General features: G+C 52.7%; 1 protein-coding gene across 1 annotated transcript in view; it reads right to left on the bottom strand.

Moving 5' to 3' along the window:
- UBR4 (ubiquitin protein ligase E3 component n-recognin 4) overlaps positions 1-27,705 on the bottom strand; it is a 120,606-nt gene that overhangs the window by 51,547 nt on the left and 41,354 nt on the right. Inside the window, exons 44-65 of the mRNA XM_063145474.1 lie at positions 27,116-27,273; positions 26,660-26,831; positions 25,878-26,094; positions 24,180-24,343; positions 23,852-24,068; positions 23,106-23,322; positions 21,918-21,950; positions 17,148-17,211; positions 15,774-15,908; positions 14,082-14,256; positions 13,720-13,860; positions 13,137-13,258; positions 12,803-12,914; positions 11,011-11,141; positions 9,688-9,865; positions 8,097-8,201; positions 7,395-7,526; positions 6,389-6,563; positions 5,329-5,425; positions 4,372-4,479; positions 3,796-3,912; positions 519-728 (exon numbers count right to left, since the gene is read on the bottom strand). Coding sequence (XP_063001544.1) covers positions 519-728; positions 3,796-3,912; positions 4,372-4,479; positions 5,329-5,425; positions 6,389-6,563; positions 7,395-7,526; positions 8,097-8,201; positions 9,688-9,865; positions 11,011-11,141; positions 12,803-12,914; positions 13,137-13,258; positions 13,720-13,860; positions 14,082-14,256; positions 15,774-15,908; positions 17,148-17,211; positions 21,918-21,950; positions 23,106-23,322; positions 23,852-24,068; positions 24,180-24,343; positions 25,878-26,094; positions 26,660-26,831; positions 27,116-27,273 — 3,180 coding nt within the window. The remainder of the gene's footprint in view (positions 1-518; positions 729-3,795; positions 3,913-4,371; positions 4,480-5,328; positions 5,426-6,388; positions 6,564-7,394; positions 7,527-8,096; positions 8,202-9,687; positions 9,866-11,010; positions 11,142-12,802; positions 12,915-13,136; positions 13,259-13,719; positions 13,861-14,081; positions 14,257-15,773; positions 15,909-17,147; positions 17,212-21,917; positions 21,951-23,105; positions 23,323-23,851; positions 24,069-24,179; positions 24,344-25,877; positions 26,095-26,659; positions 26,832-27,115; positions 27,274-27,705) is intronic.

Genomic DNA, 27,705 nt, shown 5'->3' with positions numbered 1-27,705 from the left:
AGTGGGCCATTTCCCATCGCTGCTCTTATTTATTTATTTCATTTTTATACTGCCCAATAGCCGAAGCTCTCTGGGCGGTTCACAAAAATTAAAACCGTGAAAAGCATAAAAACATGAATACAAAATCCTATATAAAAAGCACAACCGTCACCATGTTTGAATCTGAGCTTTTACGGCGAAGCCAGAGAGGGCTGTACCTCTTGCGCCGCACAGCCCCACTTTCTACAGCGCAGGTGGCGAACCTCAGGCCTGCGGGCTCCCACTGCACTGCTTTTAAAGTCCCTTTTTTTAAAAGACTTTAAATCGTTTCAAATCGGTGTACGCTGCCTTGGTGGCTTTTTAAGCAAATGCTAAAAGTGTTTAAAAAACCCAACCAAAACAGGCGGAAGGCAACGAATCCGGATTTTGGCAAGCCGATTTTAAACCGGATTGATGTGCTAGGGAACCAAACCCTCGCTCTCCGTTTCGGCTGTCCCCGCGAGGACGTGCTCCGCTCAGCGGCCCAAGCCGAACCTCACCTTGACGTACTGCCGCAGGAAGAAAGGACTCATGTCCGGCGGGGAGGAGCTGGTGTGGGGTTTCAGCAGCTGGCTGGTGGCCACCGGCTCCTCGTCGTTCTGCTGGCTCTTCCAGTATTCCAAGAGGGATTTCAAGACGTGGAGGCAGTAGTCCACCGCGCCGGAACTCAGCAAAGCCGCCGCCGTCGCGCTGGAGATGAGGGAGGAGGACTGGGGAGAGGAGAGGGAGAAAGGCACAAAGTTGGTTGCCGCCACGTCTTGCGTTGCAAGTGTTGGGGGGACCTCAGGGGGAAAACAGGGGGTTGGGCAGATGAGCAAACAACGGGACGTTTAGCCAAGGCGTCTACCGCCACGCGCCTGTTCCCTTCCAAACTCGGGAGAGAAAAGCAGGGAGAAGCCCGCTCTGTTTCACTTGTCCCTCAGACCGCTTCTTCGCAGGGCTTCTTTACGAGGGCACGGAGAAAAGAGACGCTTTGCTCCTTTGGTTTTCCTAAATGGAGTCTTCTAAGGCTCCGTATACATTCAGCCAGCAAGAAAGCTCCCCACTTTGGGAAATTCCTGCGTTTTCCTCACAAGCCCCCGAAGGAGAAGACTTAAGTCCAAAACACCTAGAGATACATGAAAGACTTCTGCTGTCGGGGCCCTTTCTTCTTTTCTGGTTTTTGTGTGTTTTTTAATGTTTTTGGTGTGTTTTAGTAATTATATGAAAAGCCATTTTGACATTCATTTATAAATGAGGAGCAGGATAGAAGTGGTTAAATATAAATAAATGAGATCCTGGGGAACGGGGTCGGGGGGGGGGAGAAACTGTCTTGAGTGAGCTTTTGGCCCGGCAGCTTCCTCTGAGGAGGCCAAAAGCTGCACGGCAGAACCCCTGCTTTGCACGCACAAGGCGTCCCCCATCCAACTTCCCCGCTTTTCCCAGGGCGCAAGACGCAAGGCCAGCAAAGACCCTGCCCGTCCACAGGTCTACCTGCAGCAAGAGTCAACCGTCAAGAGCTGGGACTCAGGAAGAGGCCAGATGCTTTGGACTACAGTGCCCATCAGCCCCAGCTCGTAGGGGAAACAGCCAAGGATGACAGGAGCTGTAGTCCAAAGACCTTGAAGGCCACTGGGTTGCCTCAGCTACGAGGCCACTTTGTAATGTTCATATACAACAGGGGGGGGTTGAACCTCTTCCAATCCAGTGGCCAAATTATGTTCTAGAGAGGTTCTCGGGGGCCGCATTCCGGTGGTGGGTGGGACCAAAGATAAAAGGGGCAGACGCAGAAATATGGGGGGGGGGGGAAACACCAGAGGATTGTAGTTTAAAGTTCTTACTGACAGGAACTAATTCTTTGGAGGGGCAATGGACAGTGTGGCCAAGGGAACGGCCATTTTGGAAACTCTGGTAGGCCGGATTCGGGGACCCGAGGCAGGCTGGATTCGGGGAACCCCGGCCTGAGATTCACCCCCCACCCCCGTATAAGTGATAATGAACAGAGTACCCGGGAGGGCAGCCCCAAACTCCCTTTGCCCTTCAAACCCCCAACTGACAACACAGCAGTTAAAAGGGGAAGAGGTAAGTGTTGGGCATCTGCAGATGTGATTACAGGGAAGTAAAGATGCTGCCGCGTCGACGTTTCAAAGTCGCTAAGAGGATTCCGTTGCTGTTTGGTTGCTAAAAGGTGCAGTAATAAGGGCTTTTTTTTAAAAAAAGAAGAAGACGACGATGCCAGCAAGCGTGCAGCAGAGGCAAGAAGATTAATAACAAAAGCGCAGAGGTTAAAAATGGAGACCGAAGTGCGTCGGATTTTAATGAGCTTATGAGCTGTGGGGTTTGTTTGGATTTGCCGGGGTTTCTCTTAATGGTTTTATTTACACTCCCGCTTTTCACCAGCCCTGCTCTGGGTTGCTGCCGCTCTGACCGACAAAAGAAGGTGGGTTTACACGATATCAAAGTGCAGCCGTCCACCAGGAAGAACTCCGGTGCAAGGAGCGTCCCTCCTGCGTACAGCGGCTGCCGCGCCTCCTCCCAAGCTCTCCTTTGCCTGCCCTTCTTCGGCTGGCCAAATTCCAGGAAAACGGAGAAGAATTTAAACTTACTTTCTTTTTTTTAAGGGGGGAAAAAAGGGAACAGGGTGAAGAAGCTCGCTCCTCCTAATCCTCAGCTCGGGGCCCACTGGCATGTGTGTCAAGGGGAGATTAGACTTAAGAACCAATCGGCCTTTTTGTCTTTTCCTCCCCTGCTTTGCACTAAGCGCTTGTTCAAAAGAGCCCCCCTCAGTAAACACTTCAGACAGAGCTCTTTTTAAATATATATATATATTATATATCGAGAAAGAACACATGCGCCCCGACCTGAAATCCGGTTGAGTTCTGCGGTTAAACAAGCCCCGGGGGGCTGCTGACCTGCTTCCATTCACGCGATCCTAAGCTCCCATCTTGATGTATTCCAGTCTTTCCCCAGCTGGCTGTCCTCCGGATGTGTTAAGACGGCAACTCTAGGTATCCTCCCAGCTCGGTACCCTCCCAACGTGTTCACTACAACACCCAGCATCCCCGTGCCATGCTAGAAGAGAGGGACGCAACTAAGGGTGTTTACTTGTGCACTTCATTTATTACACTTACGTCCCACTTGAAGTAAGGCGGGACATTTCTCTCCCTCTCCCGTAATACTAGAACCCAACGGGGTCATTTTCTCATGAAGCTGATTGGGGTGAAATTCAGCACCAATCAAAGGAAGGACTTCTTCTGCACACAGCGCAGAGTTAAACTGTGGAACTCGCGACCACAAGATGTAGTGATGGCCAATAATTTGGATGGCTTTAAAAACGGGGTTTGGATAAATTCCTGGAGGAGAAGGCTATCAAGGGCTACTAGCCCTGTTGGCTGTGTATAATCTCCAGTGTCCAAGGCAGTAAGCCTATGTGCCCCAGTTGCTGGGGAACATGGGCGGGAGGGTGCTGTTGCACCATGTCCTGCTTGTTCATCCCTGGCCGATGGCTGGTTGGCCGCTGTGTGAACAGAGTGCTGGGCTGGATGGACCCTCGGTCTGATCTAGCATCAGGGCTCTTCGACGTTCTTAAGTGAAACTGCTCTCAAGAGAAATCTTGTCATCCCACAACTCTGTCTAGTTTCCTCGCTCCTATGGCTATTGAGACAGATTAGAAACTGCTTTCTGCTTCTGCCCAGCGCAGCGCCACCCTAACACACATAAAGACACACCCGCTCACTCGCCTAGGGCGACAGGTCTTTCCAACACAGGCAACTCCAAACACCGAACGTTTTTTTCTACCTCGCAAATGGATGACTTGGATCCCGACTTGGTTCGGGACATGAAGACGCTGAGCAGCCTCATGATCACCAAGTGGACTTCGTTCAGGGCGGTACGCTCGTTTTTCTTGGACACGTCCTGGGCAGGGGAGAAAAGGGGAGGAAGCGGTTGCCTTCAGAGCCGTACAGGAAGAGATCTCAACCCACCCAACCCCTGTCCGACCTGAATCCTGAGAGCTGCAGGATGGAGTGAGGCAAGACTCCTGGAAGTCCAAACTGCCTCTTGAGAGACCCAACACATCTGCAAGGAGCCCGGTTGGGAAAAGCTTCCTGGATCATGCAGGGTGGGAGCGCAAGATTGAAATGTTGCAGGACAGGCAGCAAGAAGCGCTTCTTCTACACCACCCAGTACTCATCGACTGAACTCTTGTTAACCAGCTTTGTCGTGGCTTTTTGTTCCGATACTTTCAAAATCGGTTTTACGTTCTAATTATTCTGTTTCCTCAACCCGGGCCGCTCCAACAGCAAGCCAGGTTATCGTGGCGGGAGGGGGCCCTTAGGCACGCCACCCCACCCCTCCCCGCCGCAAACCCCCTACCTTCTTATCCATGCACAGTTCCGCAATGAGCTGGGCGAGGAGGTTATCCAGCGCGCCCTTGTCCTTCTCGTCGTCCCCGTCTAAGTCAGTCGTCAGCATCAGAATCACCTGGGGACACAGGCGTTGGGAGGGGAGGGAGTCAAACAGGGCGCCACGGCCTCACCGGCGTCATGAACAGCACCTCGAGCCTCACAACTGAGCATCCACACCGAAGAGCCGCCGATTTCCTAACCATGGTTTGCAGCTTGCCATGGTCACCTTGAAAAACCGCTGGGCGACACCAGGGAGAGGGGAGCTCTCAGGGAACTTCTGTGCAAATTCCCCCTCTCCCATCCCAGAGCTCATCCTGGCACGAGCGATTTTTAAACGTAACCACAATTAGCAACAAACCAGTTTGCAACCATGGTTAGACGAACTGCGGTTGCTCGCATTTATTGTCGCCATTACTCTTCACGCGCATGACGCCTTTCGGGCAAAACCGGCTCACAGGCCGGCTTGCCGTTGAAGAACGTACAAAGGCACAACGTCAATTAGGAAAACCGTGGCGGGGTGGTGGCGGTGGCTCTTCATTCCAGAGGAATAAGTAGGAGCTGCAGACGGACTTGGGATGGCAAAGCCGCTGGCAGGCCCAAGCCGCCTTCCCACGGATCTGCTAAGCGTTAAGATCCGTGTGCTAGCCGTGGGGGAGAAAGAATCCATTCACAGAAGAGGAGTGGGAAGGTGCGCCCAGAAGGAGGCAACCCAGCACCCTCCAGGTGTTTTCGACTACAACTCCCATAATCCCAGACTGGCTGGGGATGATGGAATTGGAAGGCCAAAACATCTGGGGAGCTGAAGTGGAAGGCGAGGCAGCAACGGAGACGACGAGCACGCACAGAGAAGACGGCGGCGACTCCAAAGTAGCAACACAACAGCGGAGAGAGAGAGAGAGAGAGAGTGAGTGACTCATGGGCTTACCTGCATGTAAGGGATGGCGCGGACCCCGCCCACGTTCCTCAGCTGGGGAAGGGTCTGGAGTAGCCTCTCCAGCAGCATCAGACGGACCATGTGCAGCCTGAAAGTGGGAAGACGAGGAGGAAGACTGAAGACACGGAGCCTTTTAACCAGGATTCGGGCTGCCCAACGGGTAGCTAACAAAAACGTGTCGCAAAATGCGCCAAACTCATCTACTTCATTTCCTCCCCGACGTTTCTATGCCGCCCAATAGCCGAAGCTCCCCGGGGAGCTTATAAGCCATTAAAAACACGTTCGACATAGCACAAAAAACATTTACATACAAACCTAAACAGAAAGACACACATCTGTCTAAAGCAGCCTTCCTCAACCTGGGGCGCTCCAGATGTGTTGGACTGCATCTGCCAGAATGCCCCAGCCAGCTGGCTGGGGCATTCTGGGAGTTGTAGTCCAACACATCTGGAGCGGCCCAGGTTGAGGAAGGCTGGTCTAAAGTAACCATCAACATTAAGAAAAATCCAGGGCCTGATTCAAACCTCATCATTTGCTGACAGATGCCTGAGAGAAGAGGAAGGTCTTAACCCGGCTCCCAAAAGTTAACTATGCTGGCGCCGGGCGGACCTCCTCGGGGGAGATCGTTCCATAATTGGGGGGCCACCACGGAGAAGGCCCTTCCTCTCCCTGTTGGCACCTTCCGAGCCTCCCTCGGAGAAGGCACCCAGAGGAGGCCCTTCAAAAACGAACGGAGCGTACAGGTAGCTTCACCCTGGGAGAGGCGGCCGGTCACATATGCCGCTGAAAACTCGGAGGAGGCAGCGCTAACTGGCTCCTTTAACCCCCGCCGTTGTCCCCGAAAGCAACGGAAGTAGTCAGGAAGGAGCTGTAACGAGGAACGGTTTAACGAGCCCAGAGCTTCAATATCGTCTTCCCCTGGGGGGAAGCAGTGAAAACCAAAAGGGACGGACAGCCCCTGACACCCTGAACAATTCTTCCCATAGCAATGAAGGTTGAGGGGGGAGGCACCTGCGGCCCTCCCCATCTGAGCTGGAAAAGGAGCCCTTGCCTGTTGCTCGCGTGGACGTCTCCTTCTGCCTCCCCGTCGGCCTCGCCTTCGGACCCTTCGCCCTCTTGCTGCCCCGTGGTGGTGCTGATGGCACCCGTGCTGGAGCTGACACTGCCCGGCCCGGCGGGGTGGCCCTCGGCTGTGGTGTCGCCGTAGGCGCTGCTGCGTCCAGAGACTGGAAACGAAAGAAAAAGACCGGTGGACAGTGAGCGCTCGAGAAGAGCTCCAGGCCCTCCTCAAGGCTGTCACACGGAGGAGGGCCAGGATCTCTTCTCGATCCTCCCAGAGTGCAGGACATGGAAGAATGGGCTCATCCATACAGGAAGCCAGATTCCGGCTGGACATCAGGAAAGACTTCCTGACTGTTAGAGCAGCACGACAATGGAACCCATGACCTAGGGAGGTGGTGGGCTCTCCCACACTAGAGGCCTTCAAGAGGCAGCTGGACAGCCGTCTGTCAGGGATGCTTTAGGGTGGATTCCTGCATTGAGCAGGAGGTTGGGCTCGATGGCCTCATAGGCCCCTTCCAACTCTACTATTCTGTGATTCCTGGACTATCCTTCCTGCGGAGCTGCAAAACGCACACCATGGGGGAAGAGGGGGAGTTGCCCGCACGGATGTTGGGTAGCACCAGGCCCCTGCCCATGACTGCAAGCGCAAAATAACTCTTGCAAGATCTCGATTGAAAAGACATCTAGGCCAGGCTTCGTCACCCGAGAAGGCTCGGCCTACGCCCCAACTGAAAGTGTAAGCGGTGCTACAGGGGGGCTGGCGGTTCGGGGGCAGAGGGGTTGATCCCCAGCGTCTCCTGTTGAACAGAGCTCAGGTGGGAAAAGGTTGAGGAAGTCCTAGGAGTAAGATGATATCAGGCTAGAGAGACCCACAAGCCTCTTTCAGTATCAGGACGTTTTATCGGATGGACCCATCCAGCAAGGGATTCCTTAGCCCTCCCGTGGGGGGGGGGGCCTGGGCTGGCGCTTCAAATCAAATCCACGCTGGGCTTTACCGCTGTGCTCGCCGGCCACCGAATCCACGGCGCTGCCGCCGCTCTCTGAGCCCACGCTGCCACCGTGGTCGGCCGGGGAGGTCCGGAGGGTGGAGCCGTCCGTGGCCGCGGTGCTGCCCTCATCGTCAGAAGCTGGAGCTAAGAGAGTAAAGAGAGCTGTTACAAGTAAAAACACTGCCTTGGAGCCTCTCGACCACGAACGCGACAGAAGAGGGTTCTCTTTTTCACACGCACGCGAATAAAACGAGGGCGGCCATGCGTAAGCGTGCGGGTGAGGCCGCTTTTGGGAAACGGGCCGACGGAGTCATTGGGGCGCTTGGCAAATCGATCACCCGATCGTTGAAAGGTCTCTCGTTTCGAATACAAGTATGTGTAAGTGGTGCATCTCAGAGGAAGCGTTTCCCTCCTGTGCAAAGGGGGGAGAAGGGATGCCTGGTCAACACCGCTGCCTTCGGCGCCTCAGACACCATCTGGAAACACAGCACGGCCTTTCCTTTACAGCTGGTTTTCTCCTATGCAAAATTTGGGGCAGCTGGTATCGCCTTACAATTTTTCTGAAGAGATGGGGGGACCGTTGGCCTGACTCCGTATAAGGCTGCCTCTCCATCATCATCGTCATCAGAGCGGTGACATTTGCAGACCACCCCCACCCCATCCCTGGGAGAACGGTTTTGTTTGAGATTTTACGCTGTGAACAGTTACCTGATGCGGTGGTGTCCGAAAGCGTCCCGGCGTCGAGAGAGGAAGAGCTGGGAGCTTGGCCGGACAGCCCCAGGCTCTGCAAGCCGAGCGCGCTGCTGCTACTCCCTACACGAGAGGAAGAGAACGACCGCAAATCAGTTCCTCTATCAGGCGGGCGTCCCCAGAAAACCGAGCCCTCGACATTCTGCCCCCATTGAAAACTTGGCCCAGCCGTTTGCCCCTCCCCAGAAGACGTCCCAAGACAACCCTGCAGCGAGAAGGAAATCCGGAAGCGGCGGACGTCAAACGCCCCCAACCCCACCCCGGCTTCCTCACAATTTCCTGGCGACGTTTCTTTGCCTTCGGGATCGGCCATTATCCATCCCCTTTGCTCGCTTTGACAAGACACCCCTGCCCTGAACTCCCCTGCCCCGTAAACTGAATACAGGGCTCCCACGAGGGCACCATCTCCCAAGTCCTGCTACGGAGTCCCGAGACTTGGCTGGGCGGCCGCTCGTCTTCTGTTCCTGCCCCCAAGAGGAGCGACGATGTTTTGTGTTCCTCTAAGGGTTGCAACAACCCTATAAAGGAGATCAGAACTGTGACCCCTACATTGCTCAGAAAGAGGGAGAAAGAGAAGCGGAGAGTTGCCTAAGGCCACCGAAGGAGTTTATGCAATGCCAACTCCGGGGTTTTGAGGGCCCTCAGATAACACCCCCTCCATGGTTCCCCAACCTTCTCGCCAGCTCCTGTTGCTTCTCCTGTCTCACGGCTCCCACTTGCTTGCTGGACAGGCAGAGAGCCAGGAGGCCGTGGGCATCTCCTGCTGCCCCTTCCCACCACCACCTCCTGGGCCGGAGCGAGAGACAGGTGAGCCAGCAGGCTGCAAGAAGGAAGTGGGGGACCAAGCCCAGGAGGCCCTTGCCCGTGGGGCCCCTGCTGGGGTGCGGCAGGTGCCCCACCATGCCACCAATTCACTTGCATTGGCTGCTATATGCTCCTGAGCCCAATTCAAGGTGCTGGTTTTAACCTATAAAGCCCTACATGGCTTGGGACCACAATACCTGACGGAACGCCTCTCCCGACATGAACCTCCCCGTACACTGCACTCAACATCTAAGGTCCTCTTCCGAGTGCCTACTCCGAGGGAAGCTCAGAGGATGGCAACAAGAAAGAGGGCCTTTTCGGTGGTGGCCCCCCGACTGTGGAATGATCTCCCCGATGAGATCACTGTTATCTTTTCGGCGCCAGGTCAAGACTTTTCTCTTCTCCCAGGCTTTTAACAGCATTTAACAACATATCCTAATCTTGTTTGCTTTTTAATGCACCCCAGAATTGTGGCTGTTTAAATGGATGTCGTTGTTTTATACTGTTTTTATATTTTCGATGGCTTTAAATTTCGGATACTTTTTAACGTCCGCCGTTTTTAACCTTTGTAAAACGCCCAGAGAGCTTCGGCTGTGGGGCGGTAGAGAAATGTAATAAAATAAATAAATAGATAAATACTCCTGACGCCAGCCTGGAGTTTATGGAAGCCGTGAAGCCTGAACTGGAGACTCCCCGCTTCGGACCCGGGCCTCTTGTCCATCCCCTTCCCACAGGCACGCCTCACCTTGCTGGTCTTGCTGCAGGCTGAGAGCAATGGCCAGCTCCACCATGGTTTCGTCGTCAGCGTCTGGGGGGATGTCCAGCATAGGGGGGAAGCCCTCGGCGCCCGCCAGGAGAGCTTCCAACGGAGAGGGGTTGCCGTTGTTCACGCTCTCGGCCGTCTCCAGGACCATCGATTCGGACTACGAAGGAGAAACTGGGCTGATACAACAAGACTGTGGTCTGGCAACGGGGGGGGGGGGGGGCTTTTGCTGACTTTGCAAAAAAAACGCTGCGGAGAACCCTCGGTTTGTTTGGATGCCCGCTGTGTCTTCTTTCTTGGCATGCAAGGTGCAAAAAAATAATCATAGAATCATAGAATAGCAGAGCTGGAAGGGGCCTACAAGGCCATGGAGTCCAACCCCCTGCTCAGTGCAGGAATCCACCTTAAAGCATCCCTGACAGATGCTTGTCCAGCTCCCTCTTGAAGGCCTCTAGTGTGGGAGAGCCCACAACCTCCCTAGGTCACTGATTCCACCGTCGCACTGCTCTAACAGTCTAATATTCTAAAAATATACCCCCCAAAAAATCGCCATAAAGCAGGTTATTTTTTCAAACCGCCACAAAATGCGCTGCTTTCTTAAAAAAGACTCTGCCCCTGTTGAGAAGACACCTTAAACCACGGCTTTAACCACGGTGAATAAGGCAAAAAGCCTTATTCACCACGGTTAAAGCCGTGGTTTATGGCGTCTTCTGAACAGGGGCCTCTGTGTCAAATGAAACAGCTTGACAAAGCTTCACAAGATGTGAAGTCAAGTCGCCTTTTGAGGACTCAGGGTAGAAATCCACCCATCCGTCGTTTTGATGCCACCATTAAGTGTCTCACTTGTGGAATTCTCCTCCAAACTAAGTTACGCTGGCCCCTTCCCTTCGTTCAGTTTTAGCTGGGCAATAAAAGGTTTTTGTTCTCTATGGCCTTCTAGCATTTTAAGGGTGCAATCCTACGCACGTTTAGACCTGTCTAAACGTGCATAGGATTGCAACCTAAACGCATTAGCTCAAAACTCCTTTTTTTTTTAAAGACGATCCCCTGGTCTTAATTCTGCAGCTGGCGATACTTTGAAAGCTTTCAAATCGTTTTATGTTTCAGTAGTACGACGTTTTTGGGGAGCTATCTGGGCTGAAAGGCGACTCATCGATTTGTAAATAAATAAATGGGGAAGTTCTGCGTGTTCGCCAGACCGACCTCCCAAGAACTCCTGCAAGGTCTGCTCCTGGTTAGCGCACGTCAGTCCAGTCAACCAGGCCCAGGATTTTCTGCACACGCAAGGACGCCCCCGGGACTCACCACCATCTCAAAGTCCCCGTGGTCCACTTCGCTTTGTTCCCGGCTTTCTTGCCGGATGTCTTCGCCGTTCGGTATCCCGGAGCTCTGCATCTTTTCATCAGCATCGTCGTCGTCATAATCGTCTTTATCTCCTGGGGAAGAAGAAGTAGGGTTAATTCCGTGAAAATGTGCTGCATTTTGCTGTACCTGGGAGCCTCGTCCTCTTCTGAGCCACAAAACCATCAGGAGACGAGAAGTTAGGCCTGTGAATATATTATTGGTTATTACATTCATTTATTTACAATATCTGTATACCACTCGACATCCAAAGATTTCAGAGCAGCGAACAGAAGAACAAAATGTTAAAATAATTAATATTTTTAAAAGGAAACAGACCCTGTTCAGACGACACGCTAAACCACGATGCTTAAACATTTTGAGAGAAACATCATGGCTTAGTGAGACATGTGAACCGTGACTTAGCGTGTCGCGTGAACCATTTCTAACCATGGTGGCTGCATAACCGCGGTTTAAACCAGCCTTCCTCAACCTGGGGCGCTCCAGATGTGTTGGACTACAACTCCCAGAATGCCCCAGCCAGTGGCTGGGGCATTCTGGGAGGTGCAGTCCAACACATCTGGAGCGCCCCAGGTTGAGGAAGGCTGGTTTAAACACTCCCACGAGCCAATTGACGCGAAAAGAGTTAGTCGCCTAACCATGGCTTACCGTGTCGTCTGAAATGGGTCAACGAGTTCTGATAAAGCGGAGTTTTGATAAACCGCAGCTGGTCACTCAATAAAGGTTTTTAGGAGGCTCCAAGAGCAACACAATCATCGTCATCAAATTATATTTATTTATTTCTCACCCGCCTCTCCCTTTGGATCGAGGCGGGGAACAACATGAGAACAGGAATCAATACATCTTAACAACTCATGATTTTACATCGATCTGGATAGGCCTGCCGGAAAAGGCTCGACTTTAAAGCTGCCTTAAATTCACACAGAGAGTTAACTTTATGAATCTCCTCCGGCAGGCCACTCCACAATCTGGGGGCGACAGGAGAAAATAATGTTGGCACCAGCCTGACCACCTTTCAAAGGCAGGGGATTCCAGAGGAAGGGGGCCACCACGCTGAAGGCTCTTCTCCTGGTGGACTCCAATTGGTCCATAGGTCTAGGTGGAACCGCCAGGAGCATGCAGACTATGGCGGATGAGGGAGGGATTAAGACACTCAGAAATTCATGGCCCCAATGGGGACAGCCCTGACTCCTCACAGGGAAAGAACCAAAATACTCCTCCAAAATACCTGAGAGAGCACCTTCTCCCCTACCAACCTGCCTGGTGACTGCGGTCAGCTGAGGGCCTGCTCCTGGTGGTCCCACCTAGATCCATCCTCCGATTGGAGTCCACCAGAGGAAGAGCCTTCAACGTGGTGGCCCCTCTCCTGTGGAACTCCCTGCCTCTGGAGGTCAGGCAGGCGCCAACTTTGTACTCCTTTCGGCGCCTCCCAAAAACATCATTATTCCAGGAATGCCTTTCCTTAATGTCCAGCCAAGACTCACTGTATTTGCTTCTTTTAAGATCTGTTTTAAGAGTTTCATGCTGTTTTTATTTTCATTTTATCTCTGAAATTTTCAGTGGGGAACGGTACATAAATATTTTAAATAAATAAATAAAATGCCAGCATTCTCAGGGGAGCTGACCGCAGAGTTGACTCCGTACCGACACACAGAGGCAAACCCATTCACCAGGACCATACGAGCCCAAAGCGCAAGCCTGGAAGCCACGGGCCCCCAAAATAAAGTCTCTTTACCCATTGGGGTGTTGCTCCGAGGAGAAGACGGCAACGTCACGTGTCTCCGCTTGTTCCTGGGCCTCAGCACGCGGATCAACGCTTGCTTGCAGGAGAAGCTCACGGCAGGGTCCTGGAACACAAGCAAGCAGATTCGGGTCATGTCAACATCTGGGGCAGCTCTTGGACCACTACCCTGGTCGTGTTGTCCTTGGCTGGCGTTGACTCTCACGGAGTCCCAGCTCTGCTATCCAAGAACCCTTTTTCGGCAGCGTGAAACCGGGCCCCGGATTTCCAACTGCCGCAGAGGCTCCCGAAACTAAAGCAGTGAACGGACACCGGCAAAACGACGTACCGGGCACAGCAACATCTGCATGTAAATTTCGGAGGCTGTATTGATGCAATCCAGCTCGCAGGTGCAATAGCCATGGATGATATCCACCAGGGCGTTGACGGTGGCTTCGACGTGGGTCAGGCCTACGGCACAGGGAGAAGGGCGAGAGGGAAGGAGGGTAAACAGCGACGTTTTGGGTCAAATCTGCAGGGGAAAAACTCTTCGACAACACCATTTTCCACGCATCTAGAACAAGAGGCAGTGGGGTCACACAACACAATGATTCACACCCAAGGGTTGAGTGTGGGTTGCGTTCATGGGTTGAATGTGGGCTGTCTTGCCCCTCCCATTCATACTGTTAGAGCAGTCCGACAATGGAACCTGTGACCTAGGGAGGTTGTGGGCTCTCCCACACTGGAGGCCTTCAAGAGGCAGCTGGACAAGCATCTGTCGGGGATGCTTTAGGTTGGATTCCTGCACTGAGCAGGGGGTTGGACTCAAAGGCCTTGTCGGCCCCTTCCAACTCTGCTATTCTATGATTCTAAGCCTGGGAAAGCGCAGACCACTCGCTACAAGCAGTCCAGGTGAGCTCTAAACACCGTACCTGGCAAACAAGCGGGGGCCAGGAAGGCATTTTTGGGTTTCGACGCGTGGAGCTTCCAGAAGTGATCGACCAGCTGAGTAATAAAACTGCAGCCTTCGCCTTCCGCATTCTTCTGGGCCTCTTGTCCTTCTTCGCTGCCTTCTAAAGTAGTTTTTTTTTCCAAAGAAAGAGAGCAGGGGTGGGGGAGAGAGAAAGGAGCCGCAGTTTTGAAGCCTCCGACCATTCAAGCAAACGGTCCAGCTTTTGTCCCGCCACACCCCACGGATCAGGCCAAGGCGATACATGCAAAAAGCCGTCGTGAACATTTATTTGAAAAACGGCCCGAGAGGAGGTGGGAAGGAAGGGGGCGGAGTTCTGCTCACCTGCTTCCACCTGCGGCAGCTTCGACTCAGTGAAATGGACCAGGTTATTGGGCCTCATGATGGCGATGGAGCGGGCGGTGATGACCAACCTCTGGAAGACCTCCGGGTCGAGGTCTTTCCCCTCTTTGCTCGAGGCGCTCAGGTACTGGATGGCTTTGCTCAGCAAGGCCTGATCCTGCAAAGACAGGAGTGCCCGGGAGCAAATCACAGCGGAGCGACGGACGCATACCCTCCAGCTATGATCAGCATGCTACGGCTCTTATCTTGAGACAGACTAGTCCTCCGACACGGCCCACAGGATACGGCAACGTCTAAGTCTTGCAGGCACATTGCCTTTGGTTGGAGGAGACCTCCGCCCAGTTCCGATCCTGCCTGCTCTGACACAACAGGTTCCCTTCTGGGGCCCTTGAGCGGAACAATATACCCCCTGCCAGGCCTGTATTCACAAGGCGGGATACACCACTCCCTGGATTACCAAGTTATCAGAGAGAAGAACAGCGGTTTTCAAACTGTGTTCACTGGGGGGGGGGGAGAGTTCTTCAAGAGCTTGATCAGGAGCTCCAAGCACGCCTCACCTCCCCCTGCAAATGTGTAGCTGCTGAGGGGAGGGAGTGTTCCAGGGCACGTGGAGAGGGCAAAGGGGAGGCCCTGCAGCCCCAGTCAAAAGTCCATGCGGACTGAGAGGACAACTGTGCAATGCCTCCAGAATCCTCTGCGACACAAGAGAGGTGCGAGGATTCCTACGTAAGAACATCAGAAGAGTCTTGAGCCTGGATGAGACCATTGAGCTAGAAACTTTAAAATATGAAAGATTTGCCCTTCTATCACCACCTCTAAAAGCTCTCTCTCCTTATAGCCATCACCAACAGAAAAAGGAAAGGAACCTCTCGTGCAAGCACTGAGTCATTACTGACTCTTGGAGGGACGCCAGCTTTCGCTGACGTTTTCTTGGCAGGCCTTATAGCGGGGTGGTTCGCCGTTGCCTTCCCCGGCCGTGATTCCCTTTCCCCCAGCTAACTGGGTACTCATTTTACCGACCTCGGGAGGATGGAAGGCTGAGTCGACCTGAGCCGGCTGCCTGAAACCAGCTTCTGCTGGGATCGAACTCAGGCCATGGGGAGAGTTTCAGCTGCAGAAACTGCTGCTTTACTGCTCTGCGCCACACGAGGCTCATCACCAACAGAACAGGCCGCATATAAGAAGTGCCATGCTGGATCAACCCAAGGGCCCCTCTAGTCCCATCTGCCTCAGATACTGGAGTAGCACCCCACTATCAGGGCTAGTAGCCATGGCTAGCCTCCTCCTCCAGGAATTTATCCAGCCCCCTTTTAAAGCCATCCAAATGGCTGGCCATCACTACATCTTGTGGTCGTGAGTTCCACAGTTTGACTCTGCGCTGTGTGAAGAAGTCCTTCCTTTTATCTGTCCTGAATCTCAGGAGGGGCAGGGACATGGCAGCACCGTGATCGATACTCGAGCTTTGAGGTGATGGGGAGACACCTGGAACTTAAAAAGGGCTCCATTTCGAAATGAGAACATCCAGCGAGCCCTGAGGCTGGATCAGACCCGGGGTCCCTCACAGTGGCTGACCCGCGGTCCTCCGGCAACTGGAAATGAACCCTTTGAGGGTGGGGAGCGACCTGCGCCCGTAGCGCCACTTCGTCGGGGCGGAAGACGGCTGCGCTGCTTTACCTTGTGGTTGTGGTACGCCGAGCGGCTGGTGTGGAGGCTGGCTAGGAGGCTCTTGGTCTGCTGCTGGACGCTGGAGGGGGCCGGTGTTGACAGGAGCATGGTGGCCAACTCCTGGGCAGCAGCCTTGCTCTTCTCCTGCACGAAGCGGGGAGACAACTCAGGGGGGGGTGGCAGCTCCGGAGGCCGGGTGCTCCCCGCAGAAGCAGGAAATGACGTTCAGCCAATATGTTTACATTGTATTTCACAGTCTCATTTCCGCCAGCTTCAGCTACTGAGCGGCATAGAAATTAATTAATTAACGCTTCCGTTTAAAAAAAAATAAAAGGTGGCTGAGAAGGAGAACGTGTCGCTTCGCCGTTTGGAACAGGGGCGCTTGTACCGCTTCGATTTCGAAGAAGCTCTGGAGGGAGGGAGGGAGGGAGGGGCATTCCATTGGTGGGCGGGGCTGAAGGCAAAAGGGGCGTGGCAAAGGCAAACAGGGGTGGGGCAAGACACCAGCACGTTGTGAACCGCCCAGAGAGCTTCGGCTATTGGGCGGTATAAAAATGTATTAAATAAATAAATAGCTTGAAGGTCTTGCTGCCCATCACTCAGCCTTGGGGAGGCATTTCAACTTTGTTGGGGGTTTTAGAACGGTGGGGAGAAGCCGCTCAAAAGCTGGGGAACTACTGAACAATTGATGACTTAAGGGGGAAATATCTGAGGTCTGTGGAAGCTTAATTTAGGCTTCTGGTGGCCTGCAAGTTGGTGCCAGGCCTCCTTTGAGCCCTTCCGGCAGCTCAGGAGAGCCTTCACCCACGAGGAGGCACGGTGCGTACTAAGTGCAGCAAAAGTGTGCAATGCGGGGGAAAGCGCGCACACCCAACAGCATTTCAGCAAAGTACTGGGTGGGGAGGATGCAAACATTTTAAAAGGCCCCCGTTAACGCACACATTAAGGGGAACGTGCCCCCCCCCAAAGTGCGCACTTTCAAAGCCTGTGCAGAGACGGGACAAACTGGACTTCAAAAAAGTAATAATAAAGTCCCCGATAACATCTGTGTGATATTGACAGGTGTGTTCATCCCTGGTTCTTTCCCTGAGCGGTCTCTACAAATGAGGTCACCTCTGCAGCAGGAGAAACATCTGCCGAGCGGAAACGCAAGCCCTGTCCTTCAAAGCCCGCTCCCAAAAGCCTGTTTCGCTCCTCTGCCTCCTGACAGATCTGCGCTTCCGAGTGGCATCAAAGTAAATCCGTAAAGAAGGGTGCGCGTTCCCCTCTCTTTTGAGGATCGGGCCTTGGAGAGCCGATGATCTCCTTTGGCGTGCAGCGCCCCCGTCCCCAAACCTCCGGCAACCTCCCAGCGTCCCCAAAACCTCAAGGAAAGTTACTTGCCTTCTCGCTGACTGGTCCGACGGCAAAGCAGCTTTCCAGAGCTTCTAAAGAACTCACTACTAGCCTGGAGGGGGGGAAAAGAAGAAGAAGGAGAAAGCCGTTTTGAGAACAAGGCAGCCTCCTCCTTAAGACTTTGGTCCTCTGCAGCTCAGAGAGAGCGCGAGAGAGGGAGCGCTCAGGGATGCCAAGTCTTCTGCCACTATCACCGCCGCCGCGGAAGAAAGAAAGGCATCAAAGCAAGATAAAAACTGCCACAGGCGCCATGCATATCTCGCTCATTGTGCTGCAGACCAGAGAGTTAAACCTGGCTCGCGCTCAGAGAAACTTAGGGCCGTTTTAGCAAATCCACAGCTGAAAGGCAGGGGCGAGGGGAGCGGCTTTGCTCTCCCCAAAGAGGATAAAAAACGTTGCCTTACAGCGCCCGCGGCAGGGATAACTTGGATTGTGTTGACAGCACTGATTCATCATGTGTCACACACACACACACACACACCCCCCACTCCGCTTTCACCCTCCCCCAGACGCGCGTGTGGCGGAGATCAAGGCGGAGGCGTGACATGAGTTTTGGGGCAGAGAGAGGAAGCCGTAGGAGAGGCTGCGCAGGGAGGCTTTGGGGGAGAGGCACTGGTTGTTCCCCAAGCGATCACTTCTGCCCCCAAAGCGTGAGGGACAAAAAGTGCTACCAACTTTTTAGCAAACCCGGACGACAGGCAGTGAAACACGCAAACCCTCCAGTCTCCAGAGTCCAGCGAGAAACCCTTGGCCGGGTTGCAAACGACCACTAAGCCTAGTCTTTGAGGGTGAGGAGGATTCTCAGGTAACCAGAAAAAACACTTTATGACAAAGCTTATTAAAAAACTTCCTGACTGTTAGAGCAGTACGACAATGGAACCAGTGACCTAGGGAGTTTGTGGGCTCTCCCACACTAGAGGCCTTCAAGAGGCAGCTGGACAACCATCTGTCAGGGATGCTTTAGGGTGGATTCCTGCATTGAGCAGGGGGTTGGACTGGATGGCCTTAGAGGCCACTTCCAACTCTGCTATTATGTGATTCTATGAAAGCGCAAGCTTCCGTTCAGGCACAAACAGACAACGTGATTGTGTGTAGGGCTCCGGCCGCCCCGTCTCTGGTTCCACCGTTAAAAGCAGCCAAGAAATCATTATAGATAGATCTGTCGACACAAGCGGCTAAACAAGCCAGGAAGGGTTGTTTAGCGCGTTGCCTGAGCCAGGGATCTGGGCTAGTCACTCCCTTTTCCAAGCCAGGATTGCAAATGAGGGTTTGTTCTTGGTTACGGATCCTGGTTTGTGAAGGGAGTCTTCCTCAACTTGGCACCTCCGGATGGGTTTAACTACCATTGTTTCCAGCCGGCACGTGTAAACAACCCAGGGCTGGCTGAGGGATGCTGGGAAGTGTAGTCCAACAGATCTATTAGCACGAAGCCCCAAGTACGTGTCAGTGAAATGCCTGTAGAGCAGGGGGCCTGCGATGGAGCCCTTGCAGTTCTCCACTCCCTGACCCCTTCAACGAAGCTATTTTAAATAAAAACCTTGGAAAGTAGTCTTTGTTCCCGGCCAATAGCTTTGCTCTTTCCATGCAGAGCAGCCCAAAGCCAAGCAGGAGGGGAGAGACACAGAAGTCAGCGGAGGCAAAGTGAGGGCAGGAGCAAACACAGGAGGACAGGAGAGAAGACGAGGCGAGGGCGTTGCCAGCTTAGGACCCCCCAAAAGACCCCCCTACAATGCGCCGATTTCAAGAGAGCTCGTCCTCTCTGGCCGTAACAAAACGGGGAGAGGAACACCCCCCCTTCCAGAAGGTCAGGGCGGATTAAAAAGAAAAGGAAAGAAAAGCTGTCAGGCACCCCTGCTCCGTTTCCGAACATCTCGGGTCTATGTTCGCACACGGGGCAAGCAAGGCGCAGGTCTGGTTGCCGGCTTCGCCCCTGCGCCTGGAAAAGCCCCGGCACCTCCCAAAGCCGAGGCCACGCTAAAGGGGGCATTAGACAACGACCGCCCAGTCACAAACACCCCTTTTTTGAGGGAAGGTGCTTGAGAGGGTTGCGGCAGAGCGACTGCAGGGACTCTTGGAGGATACTGATTATCTTGACCAATTCCAGGCTGGGTTCCCATCTGGTTACGGGACTGAATCAGCCTTGGTCGCCCGGATGGATGTCCTTTATCGAGAGAGGGACAGGGGGAATGCAACCCTGTTAATCCTGCTCGGTCTCTCATCGGCTTTTGATACCATCGACCATGGTATCCTCCTGGATCGACTCCGTGGGATGGGCATCGGAGGCACTGTGTTACAGCGGTTCCGGTCCTCCCTATGGGGTTGTTTTCAGAAAGCAGCGTTGGGTGACCAGTCCTCGGCCCCTTGGCAACTGAGCTATCTTTTATCTTGTACACCGCTCCGAAATTTTCAATGGGGAGCGGTATATAAATATTCTAAATCAATCAATCAAGCAGCGACGGACCAGCCCTGCGCTTATGACTCCTTCTGCTCGCCAGCGAAAGCTAGCTTGGTCTGCCTGCCCAGTTCGTGCACAGACGCTGCCAAGCGCGTCAAAGCGTCTGCCCCAGCCAAAAAGGGCCCCAGTGACGCATTTGCTTCTTCTTGCAAGAGCCTCCGACGCGTACGACCCCAGGGCCTTTCAAACTCCCCACCCTGGACTCCTCCAGGGCAAGGCAGCGCTAACATTTAGCGTCCGGCATAGCCAGTTAAAGCATTGCGTGTGAGTTGCTCATCGTCTTCGGCAACGGGCTGAATCTCCACCAGGCAACATTTATGAAAGCTGGCTCTATTTAGGTCACAGACTGGTGATGTAGTAGCGACAATATTAGTAATGCTAACAGTTGTAATAGTAAAGATTAGGATAGTAATGATAATAACAGTGATATTTCTTATGCTTTGAATCCGCCAGTACCCAAAGTGCAATAAAATACAATAGAATAAAATAAAATAATTGCATACCCCACCTACTCCACATTGACTGGGGTGCTGGCCTTGAAAACAGTCCTGGGGACAAAACGGGCCCCTCTGGAAATACCCACCTGGCCCTCTGGGGTCCCCCAAATGGCCACCACTGCCAATAGTTAAACTATGGAACTCACTACCACAAGATGTAGTGACGGCCGACAATTTGGATGGCTTTAAAAGGGGGTTGGATCAATTCCTGGAGGAGGTGAAGGCTATCAATGGCTACTAGCCCTGATGGCGACAGGGCTAGTATTTGAGGCAGCAAGCCTGTGTACCCCAGTTGCTGGGGAACATGGGTGGGAGGGTGCTGTTGCACCGTGTTTTGCTTGTGGGTCCCTGGTCAACAGCTGGTGGGTCACTATGTGAACGGAGTGCTGGACTAGAGGGACCCTCGGTCTAATCCAGCCTCATGGCGAAGCAGAAGTTCCCAGATTCAATGAGCCAGTGAAAAAGAGACTCCAGGAGCAGAGGTAGGGTCACATCCCTCTCTGCATGGCGGTCTCAGCCAGCCGCAGTCAGAGGACATCGGACCAACAGACCGACTCATAGTGCCATGATCCTGTGAGCCCTCAAACTTGCTTCGCACGCAGAAGGCCCTGGTTCCAGTCCCGGGTAACTCAAAGAGAGAGGAGACAGCACCAGGCAGCGCTGGGATTCAAAGGAGTGCGGCTTCATACATGTCTAGAGTTCAGGGCCGCTTTTCATTCCGGGAGAAGCTCTAGGGCAGTGGTTCCCAAAGTGGGCGGTAGGTGGGCGTTAAGAGGCAAGGGGGCGCTCGAGGTGGTCTTTTCTGTACCAGGAGTTTTGGTTACAGAAGGAAATTTCTGGTTGCTATCCTGCACTACGGAGAGTGGTTCAGAAGCTCCTGGTTGCATTTCCAACATCAAATTTCGTGGAATGTGGTTTTAGCGTGGTCTGCCTACTTCTCTCCATGCAAAGAAATCGACTCCAGATTACTAAACGTGGTGATTTAAGACTCATGTTAAGTGACTTTAAACCAGACATTGGGAAACTGGTATCACTTCATCAAGCCCATCCCTCACATCAAGAATTTACAGAATAGTGAAGTACTCTATCTTCCCTAGTTACTAAATGTGATCATCTAATATTCTTGCTAAATGACTATCAGACTTTGAAAAGATGATATCACTGGATCAAGTTCATCAATTAGGTTTAATTGAATCAACTAAAAAAAATGAAATTGGATTTTGAACAAATATTCAATTAATTGTTACTGTTTTGAATTTTATTGTTATTATCTTCCTTAGTGGGTCGTTGAAAACCGCTATTCTGAATAATGATTTTGATAGGGGAGGGGAGGGGGCGCTGGGCATGAGCTTGGGCATGAGTTTCAGGTGACCTGAAAAAGTTTGGGAACCACTGATTTAGTCCAGCACTCCGTTCACACAGGGGCCGACCTGCTGTTAGCCGCAGAGTAGGATTAGCAGACACACACTCCTCCCTCCCAATCAGCCGTGAGAGAAGCCAGGGGAAAGCCGAGCGGGAGAACAGACAAGCAGCTGGGATACTCAGCCCAGTCTCTGTGTGTGTGTGCATGTGTTTTGCCCAATTCTTTGCCATGCAAAGGATCCTGACGTAAAGCAGTATGAGAATCACTTTTAAATATATATATATATATATATGGATACACCACGCACATTATTTTTTTTAAAAAAAAGACAGCCAACGGAAGTCAAAGCAGTGCGCTGTTATTCTCTGACACACAAAAACCATTCGTGCAGAGAAAAGAAAAGAGAAAGAGAGAGAGAGGAGAGAGAGAGACAGTATACTAACCGGTCCAGGGTGGTTAAGGACTCAATTTCAGAACTTTGGGGGAGCAAAGGAAAAGGGAAAAAAAATACATAAATAAAAAAGATAGGAAGCTTACAGGAAAATACCTAAGAAATACATCCTATGCAAATTAAAAAACAGGGGTGGGGTGGGTGGGGTGGCAAATTAAAACGAAGGAGCTGGCGAAACGAGAGGACGAGAGAGAGGGGCACCTAGATCAAAACAAATCCAAGCAACGGTTACATGAGCTTCTTTCCCTTGCAAAAGAAATTTAGGAGAAGCCCCCAGGCGGCAGAGCGCAGAGAAAAGCTCAGCGGATGGGGCTGGAGCGGCTAGCTACAGGCAGACACCCCAAAACTCTCTCCCCCAAAAGGGCTGATTCGTGGTTAGAAAGCGGGACCATGAAATAAACAGTGCCTCCCTCGCACGCTGATGGTGCTTCTCAACGTGGCTCACTGTTTACAGTCGGGGCTGTGTGTAGGCCGCGACTCTGGGGGAGCGTAGAACCAATCGATATTGAGCACTGGGTTCAGCTTCCTGCCCATTTCAGATTTCATTCTGTCTGAAGTTTCTAGTCCTTATGGATTCCGAGGATCGCTTGAAAGTCTGTGGGCAAATCTGAGGAGCTGATCCCTCAAAACTGCACCAAGCAGAGAGAGAGATCGCCCTGCCCAGGAGAAGCGAATCGAACGAAGAAAGCACAGCAGAGACAAGGAGGCTTTTCTGAAATGATGGGATGACAAAAACATTCTCCAGGATGGGGAGGAAAAAAAAGCAGGAGGAAAACTTTACGCAGGGCAAGAGAGAACCACTAAGCACTCTAGGGCACGTTTTTGCCCTGTGGCACTTTCCAGGTCTGTTGGACGATAACTCCCATGGCCCCCAACCGGCAGTAGGAGTTGTAGTCCAACACACCTGGAAGATGCCCAAGATGCTCCACTCGTGATGGGGGTTTCAGTTCCCGTTTGGGGAAAAGCCGGCCTGAAGTTCAAGTGACATCCTCAGCCGCCCCTCCTCCGAACACACACGCACAAAAAGACAGAACGAGAAAAGCTGCCAGAGAATTTGAAAGATTCTAAGGGAAGCAACGAGTTTTATGGCAGCACAGTCAGAGAAGCAGAACCTGCAGGAAGACAGAGGGGCAGGAAGACACCCACCCGCACCCACGCAAAAGCAACTCCGCGGACGTACCTCTCGAGAACGGTGCCGCTAGCGACCACCGGGGTAGCCGATTCCGTGTCTCCGGTCCCGTTCCCCTGATTCAGGTTGGGAGGGCAGACGTTGCTCACTGACGCTGACGGGAAGTCCTCGGGAGGCTCATCTGGCCAGCCAAACTGCTCCTTCGTCTTGCCGTAGATCTTGATGGCGTCCAGCATGGTGACGCCGGCAGGGTCCACAGATGCACCAACTGCAAGAGTGATAGGGGGAGATCGCGGGATGAAGGCGGAGCCGGACAATATCAAAAGGAAGTTGGAGAAAGAGAAAGAGAGAGAGAGAATAGAGGCAGAGACAGACAAAGAAGAGTCAGGGGGAGAGAGAGAAAGAAAGAGAGAGACAAAGAATCAGAGAGAGTAAGACAAAGAAAGAGTCAGAGAGAGAGAGAGAGAGAGAGAGAGAGAGAGTCAGAGAGAGAGACCAAGAAAGCGTCAGAGAGAGAGAGAGAGAGAGAGAGAGAGAGAGACCAAGAAAGGGTTGGAAAGAAAGTAAGACAAAGAAAGAGTCGGAGAGACAGACAAAGAGTCGGACAGACAGTCAGAAAAAGAAAGAGTCACAGAGAAGAGTTAGACAGACAAAGAGTCACACAGAGAGGCAGATAAAGTTAGAGAGAAACAGACAATGAAAATGTCAGAAAGGAAGAGACAGACAGAAAAACAGAGTAAGACAGCTAAAACGAAATTGAAGTTGGGTTTCCAAGCGGACCCGATGCAGGCCCTCACCGAAGATGGTCAGCTTCTTGTCAGCCTGCAGGGCCTCTTCTCGGGTGAAGGGGAAGTCAAACCACCGCGGCCGGCTCAGGTTGAGCTGCATGGTGCGGCCAAAGATCTCCAGGTAGGACGGGGCCCGTTCAATGGCTTGAGTCCCGATCTGGACTCTCATGCCGGTCATCACCATGGTGCTGTTGTTGTTGGTCACCTCGATGGTGAAGCCGCCGGGCTGCAGAACAGACACGACGGCAACCCGTGAAGCGGGAGCGGAAAAGCCGCCTTAACTAGCCGCGCCGCCGCCTTCGAGAAAGAGCCGAGGGCGCCTCGTGCGGGGACTGACCTTGGTGTTGGCCACGTACATGCCGGTGGAGTTGAGCCGATGTTTGATCTGCTGGGCGTTGTAGACCTGCAGGAGGTCATTGCCGCCAAACTCCACGTCCGTCAGCTGCTGGTTGTGCTCAAAGAAGTCTATGGGGAAGTTCACCTGGGTGGAGGTGCGGGTTGCTGGAGGAGGAGGAGGAGGAGGGGGAGAAAAAAGGGGAAAGGAAACCTTGAGTCGAAGATGGACCCTACAGGGTACAGCTAGCGGGTACCTTAAGGGCCACCTCCTCCCGGATGTTGCCTCCCATGCGCTCCCCGCCACGGATGAGGACCCAGAACCCTCGCGTCCCCGGAGGATCCCAACCTCTCACCCTCAAAAGTAGTAGTTCCTAAGTTAACTGTTCTCGCAGGAAGTCACCACCAGGCTTCCACTTCCTCAGCGCCCAGTTCTCCACGGTGACCCCGAGGAGCTGGTCCCCTGCGCCCAGAGGAGGTCACATTGCCCTGCCTGGAGACTTACACTGTCGTTTTTTATATTTTTGATGCTTTTACATTTGTATACTTTTTAATGTTCACTGTTTTACCTTTTGTAAACCGCCCAGAGAGCTTCGGCTATGGGGCGATATATAAATCTAATAAATAAATAAATAAATTTAATAAATAAATAAATTAAGGACTCCAGCCATGAAGATGGCAGCATGCCACGGCCACCCCTGTGCTGTCACAGCCCGAGGCTGCTAAAACAGACCAAGGGCCTTTAAAGAAAAGGCTTTAGTGTGGAGGCGGGGCTAACCAGCCTAAAGGAAGCCAAACCCATACTTAAAGCTCATTCTGCTGCTTGTTGGAGCAACATACAGACAAGCCTGCCTGGCTTCCAGACTAGAACCATTCAGGGCTACCCATGGTGCTGTCCTCTTCCCGTTCCGGCCTTCCTGGAAAAACTGACTTGCTGAAATCCCAGTGCAGACCTGACTCATAGTGGAAACCTGTAACCCAGGCCTCAACAGTGCCCAACGATGTTCAGCCCTATGACAGAAGCAGAACTGAACAACTCCACTTTATATGAGAGGTCCTGCTCTCTCCCACCCCTGCCAAACCAGATGTGGTAGGTGGGCATAGGAAGCAAAGCCTTTCTGGTCACTGTGTGATGCCTTGGAAAGCCGTACTCAAGGGAGCTCATCTGGCCCCATACTGAATTCTTGCATAACACTAGAACGCAAAGGTGAAGCTGAATCGTTGGGAGATTCAGGACAAATCAAAGGAAGGAGTTCTTCACACCACACATAGTTAAACTGCGGAACACCCTTCCACAAGGTGTAGTGATGACCACCAACTTGGATGGCAAATTCAAGCCTTCCCCCTTCTTCATACAGGGAAAAGTTAAAGGAGGGAATCAGCTGCCACAAGATGTACAGATGAGTGACGGCCACCAACCTGGATGGCTTGCAAAAGAGATGAGACAAGTTCGTGGCAGGGAAACTGTAAAGCGCTATGTACACGGATGGAACTACTTAAAATCAGTCATTAACGTAATAGTAAAACAGTAGTAACATAATAGTAACATAATAGTAAAACAGTAGTAAAACATAATAGTAAAACAGTAGTAACGTAATAGTAAAGTAATAGTAGTAGCATAGTAGCAATAAAGAATTCAAATAAGTAATGTAACGCAGGGAAAGTATACCCCCCACCCCCCGTAGTCCCTAGCCAATCTGACCTTGCAGCGACTTACTGATGGCAGCCGCTTTGCGCTTGCGGACCGGCTTCATGATGCTGATGACGCTGCTGGGCTGGAGCGAGGGCTGGAGCCAGTAGGAGGTGTTCTCCACATTCGCCATGTAGATCCGCAGGCTGCCATCTTCACACAGGAGGATCATGGTGGTCCGCTGCTGTTCGTTGCAGGCCGTGTGGCGGATGGCCACCATGTCCTGGATCTGGAACCCAACAGAGAAAAGTGTCCGTGTCTCTTTTTTGTCTTTTTCTTCTACAGGAACAGCTTAGAAACAAGATTACATTTTCTACGGATGGGTAGAAAAACAAAAATTCTGCGACGAAGGTGAACCGACGTTCTAGAGTAACTGCTTCAGCCTGAACGAAAGATACCATTTAACGCAGTTTGCTCATTCTGGCCGCACAGATGGGAAAAGGATGCTTATTACAGGAGTTCAGCGCTCCGATCTCGTAGCCAGGAGTCTGATTGTATCATTTTATCCGTAAGGCCGCCCTGAGATCCTAGTGATTTAGGGCGGGATGCAAACGTTTCAATAATTAATCCTAAAATAAATATGAGCCACCTGCTATAATCGTTCTGACATTTCAGGCTCTGAAATTTATACACTTGACTGGATGATGTTGTTTCGTTTCGTTTCCCCCATTTTGTCGGTTCTCTCGTTCCTCCCTGCCTTCCGTCCCCGCGCCCCCTCGTAAGACCCCTCTCTTTTCTCTCCACCCACGGAGGCTGCCAAGCGAGGAAGGAAGAAGGAAGCCTTCGAAACCGACCTTGGCTTTAGCCGGCAAGGTTTTGATTTCCTGGATCAGGAAAGTGTCCGGCTTCACCATCACCACCAGAGGAATGCCCGTGGTCTGTTGCACGCAGCACACCAGGCCCGGGTGGTTCATCACCTCCGACCATTGGCAGAGCGCCGGGGAGGTCTTGCTGCCGCCGTTGGAGCTACAAGAGGAGGAGATCAGGAAGGCGCGGCGTCAACAACCTGTCGCAAAGGCAGGCAACCTGCTCCCTTATGTACACCTCCCAATCTGCCTCAGCCACTGGGGGTTGCCGGCCCAAACTTCTGGAGGGCCCCAACTTGCCCACGCTTATCACGCATCCCAAGCACTCCGTTCCAGATACAAAGCCGCTCCCAACACACGTCATGTCAGCAGCTGACAATCTAAGGGGAGGGGTGGTGGAAGACACCTGGCACAGGTACACGGCAGGTGAAGAAGCCGCCTCACCTTTTGATGTTGATGGGGAAGAGGCGCGTCACCTCCAGCGTGGCTCGGCTGATGGTGGCCGCAAAGGACTTGCCTTGGCAGTAACTGAAGAAGAGCATCTGCAGGACGTGGGAGTAATAGACGGAGACGCCGCCTCCGGCGACTTGCCCGTTGCTATCCTGGAGGGAACACCAGGGGGGGGGGGGGAGGAGAGAGAGGGAAAAACACACGTGTGAACGCTGGGATTTGAATGTCTGCTATCAGGACTCGGACCTGGGTGTGTGTGTGTGTGTGATCAACTTTCCAGGTCACGCTGGAGGCTCCGATGGAGACTATGCCACAACACAGGCTCTTTACCACAGGCCTGCCTGCGGACACTCTCCTTGCCAACCTGCCCGATCAATGAGGTCATCAGAGGGCATGTTCCTGGTGGTTCCGCATCGACCTACGGTCCGACTGGAGTCCACCAGGAGGAGAGCCTTCAGTGTGGTGGCCCCCTTCCTGTGGAATCCCCTGACTTTGGAGGTCAAGCAGGCGCCAACACTAGGCTGCTTCTGACGCTGCCCGTAAACGTTGCTGTTTCAGGAAGCTTCCTGTGAATGACCAGCCGC

The sequence above is a fragment of the Elgaria multicarinata genome, chromosome 20 (genome assembly GCF_023053635.1).
Source record: "Elgaria multicarinata webbii isolate HBS135686 ecotype San Diego chromosome 20, rElgMul1.1.pri, whole genome shotgun sequence".
Classification (NCBI taxonomy): domain Eukaryota; kingdom Metazoa; phylum Chordata; class Lepidosauria; order Squamata; family Anguidae; genus Elgaria; species Elgaria multicarinata.
Note: the sequence above shows the minus strand (reverse complement) of the source record. Positions and strands in the feature narration are given on the sequence as shown.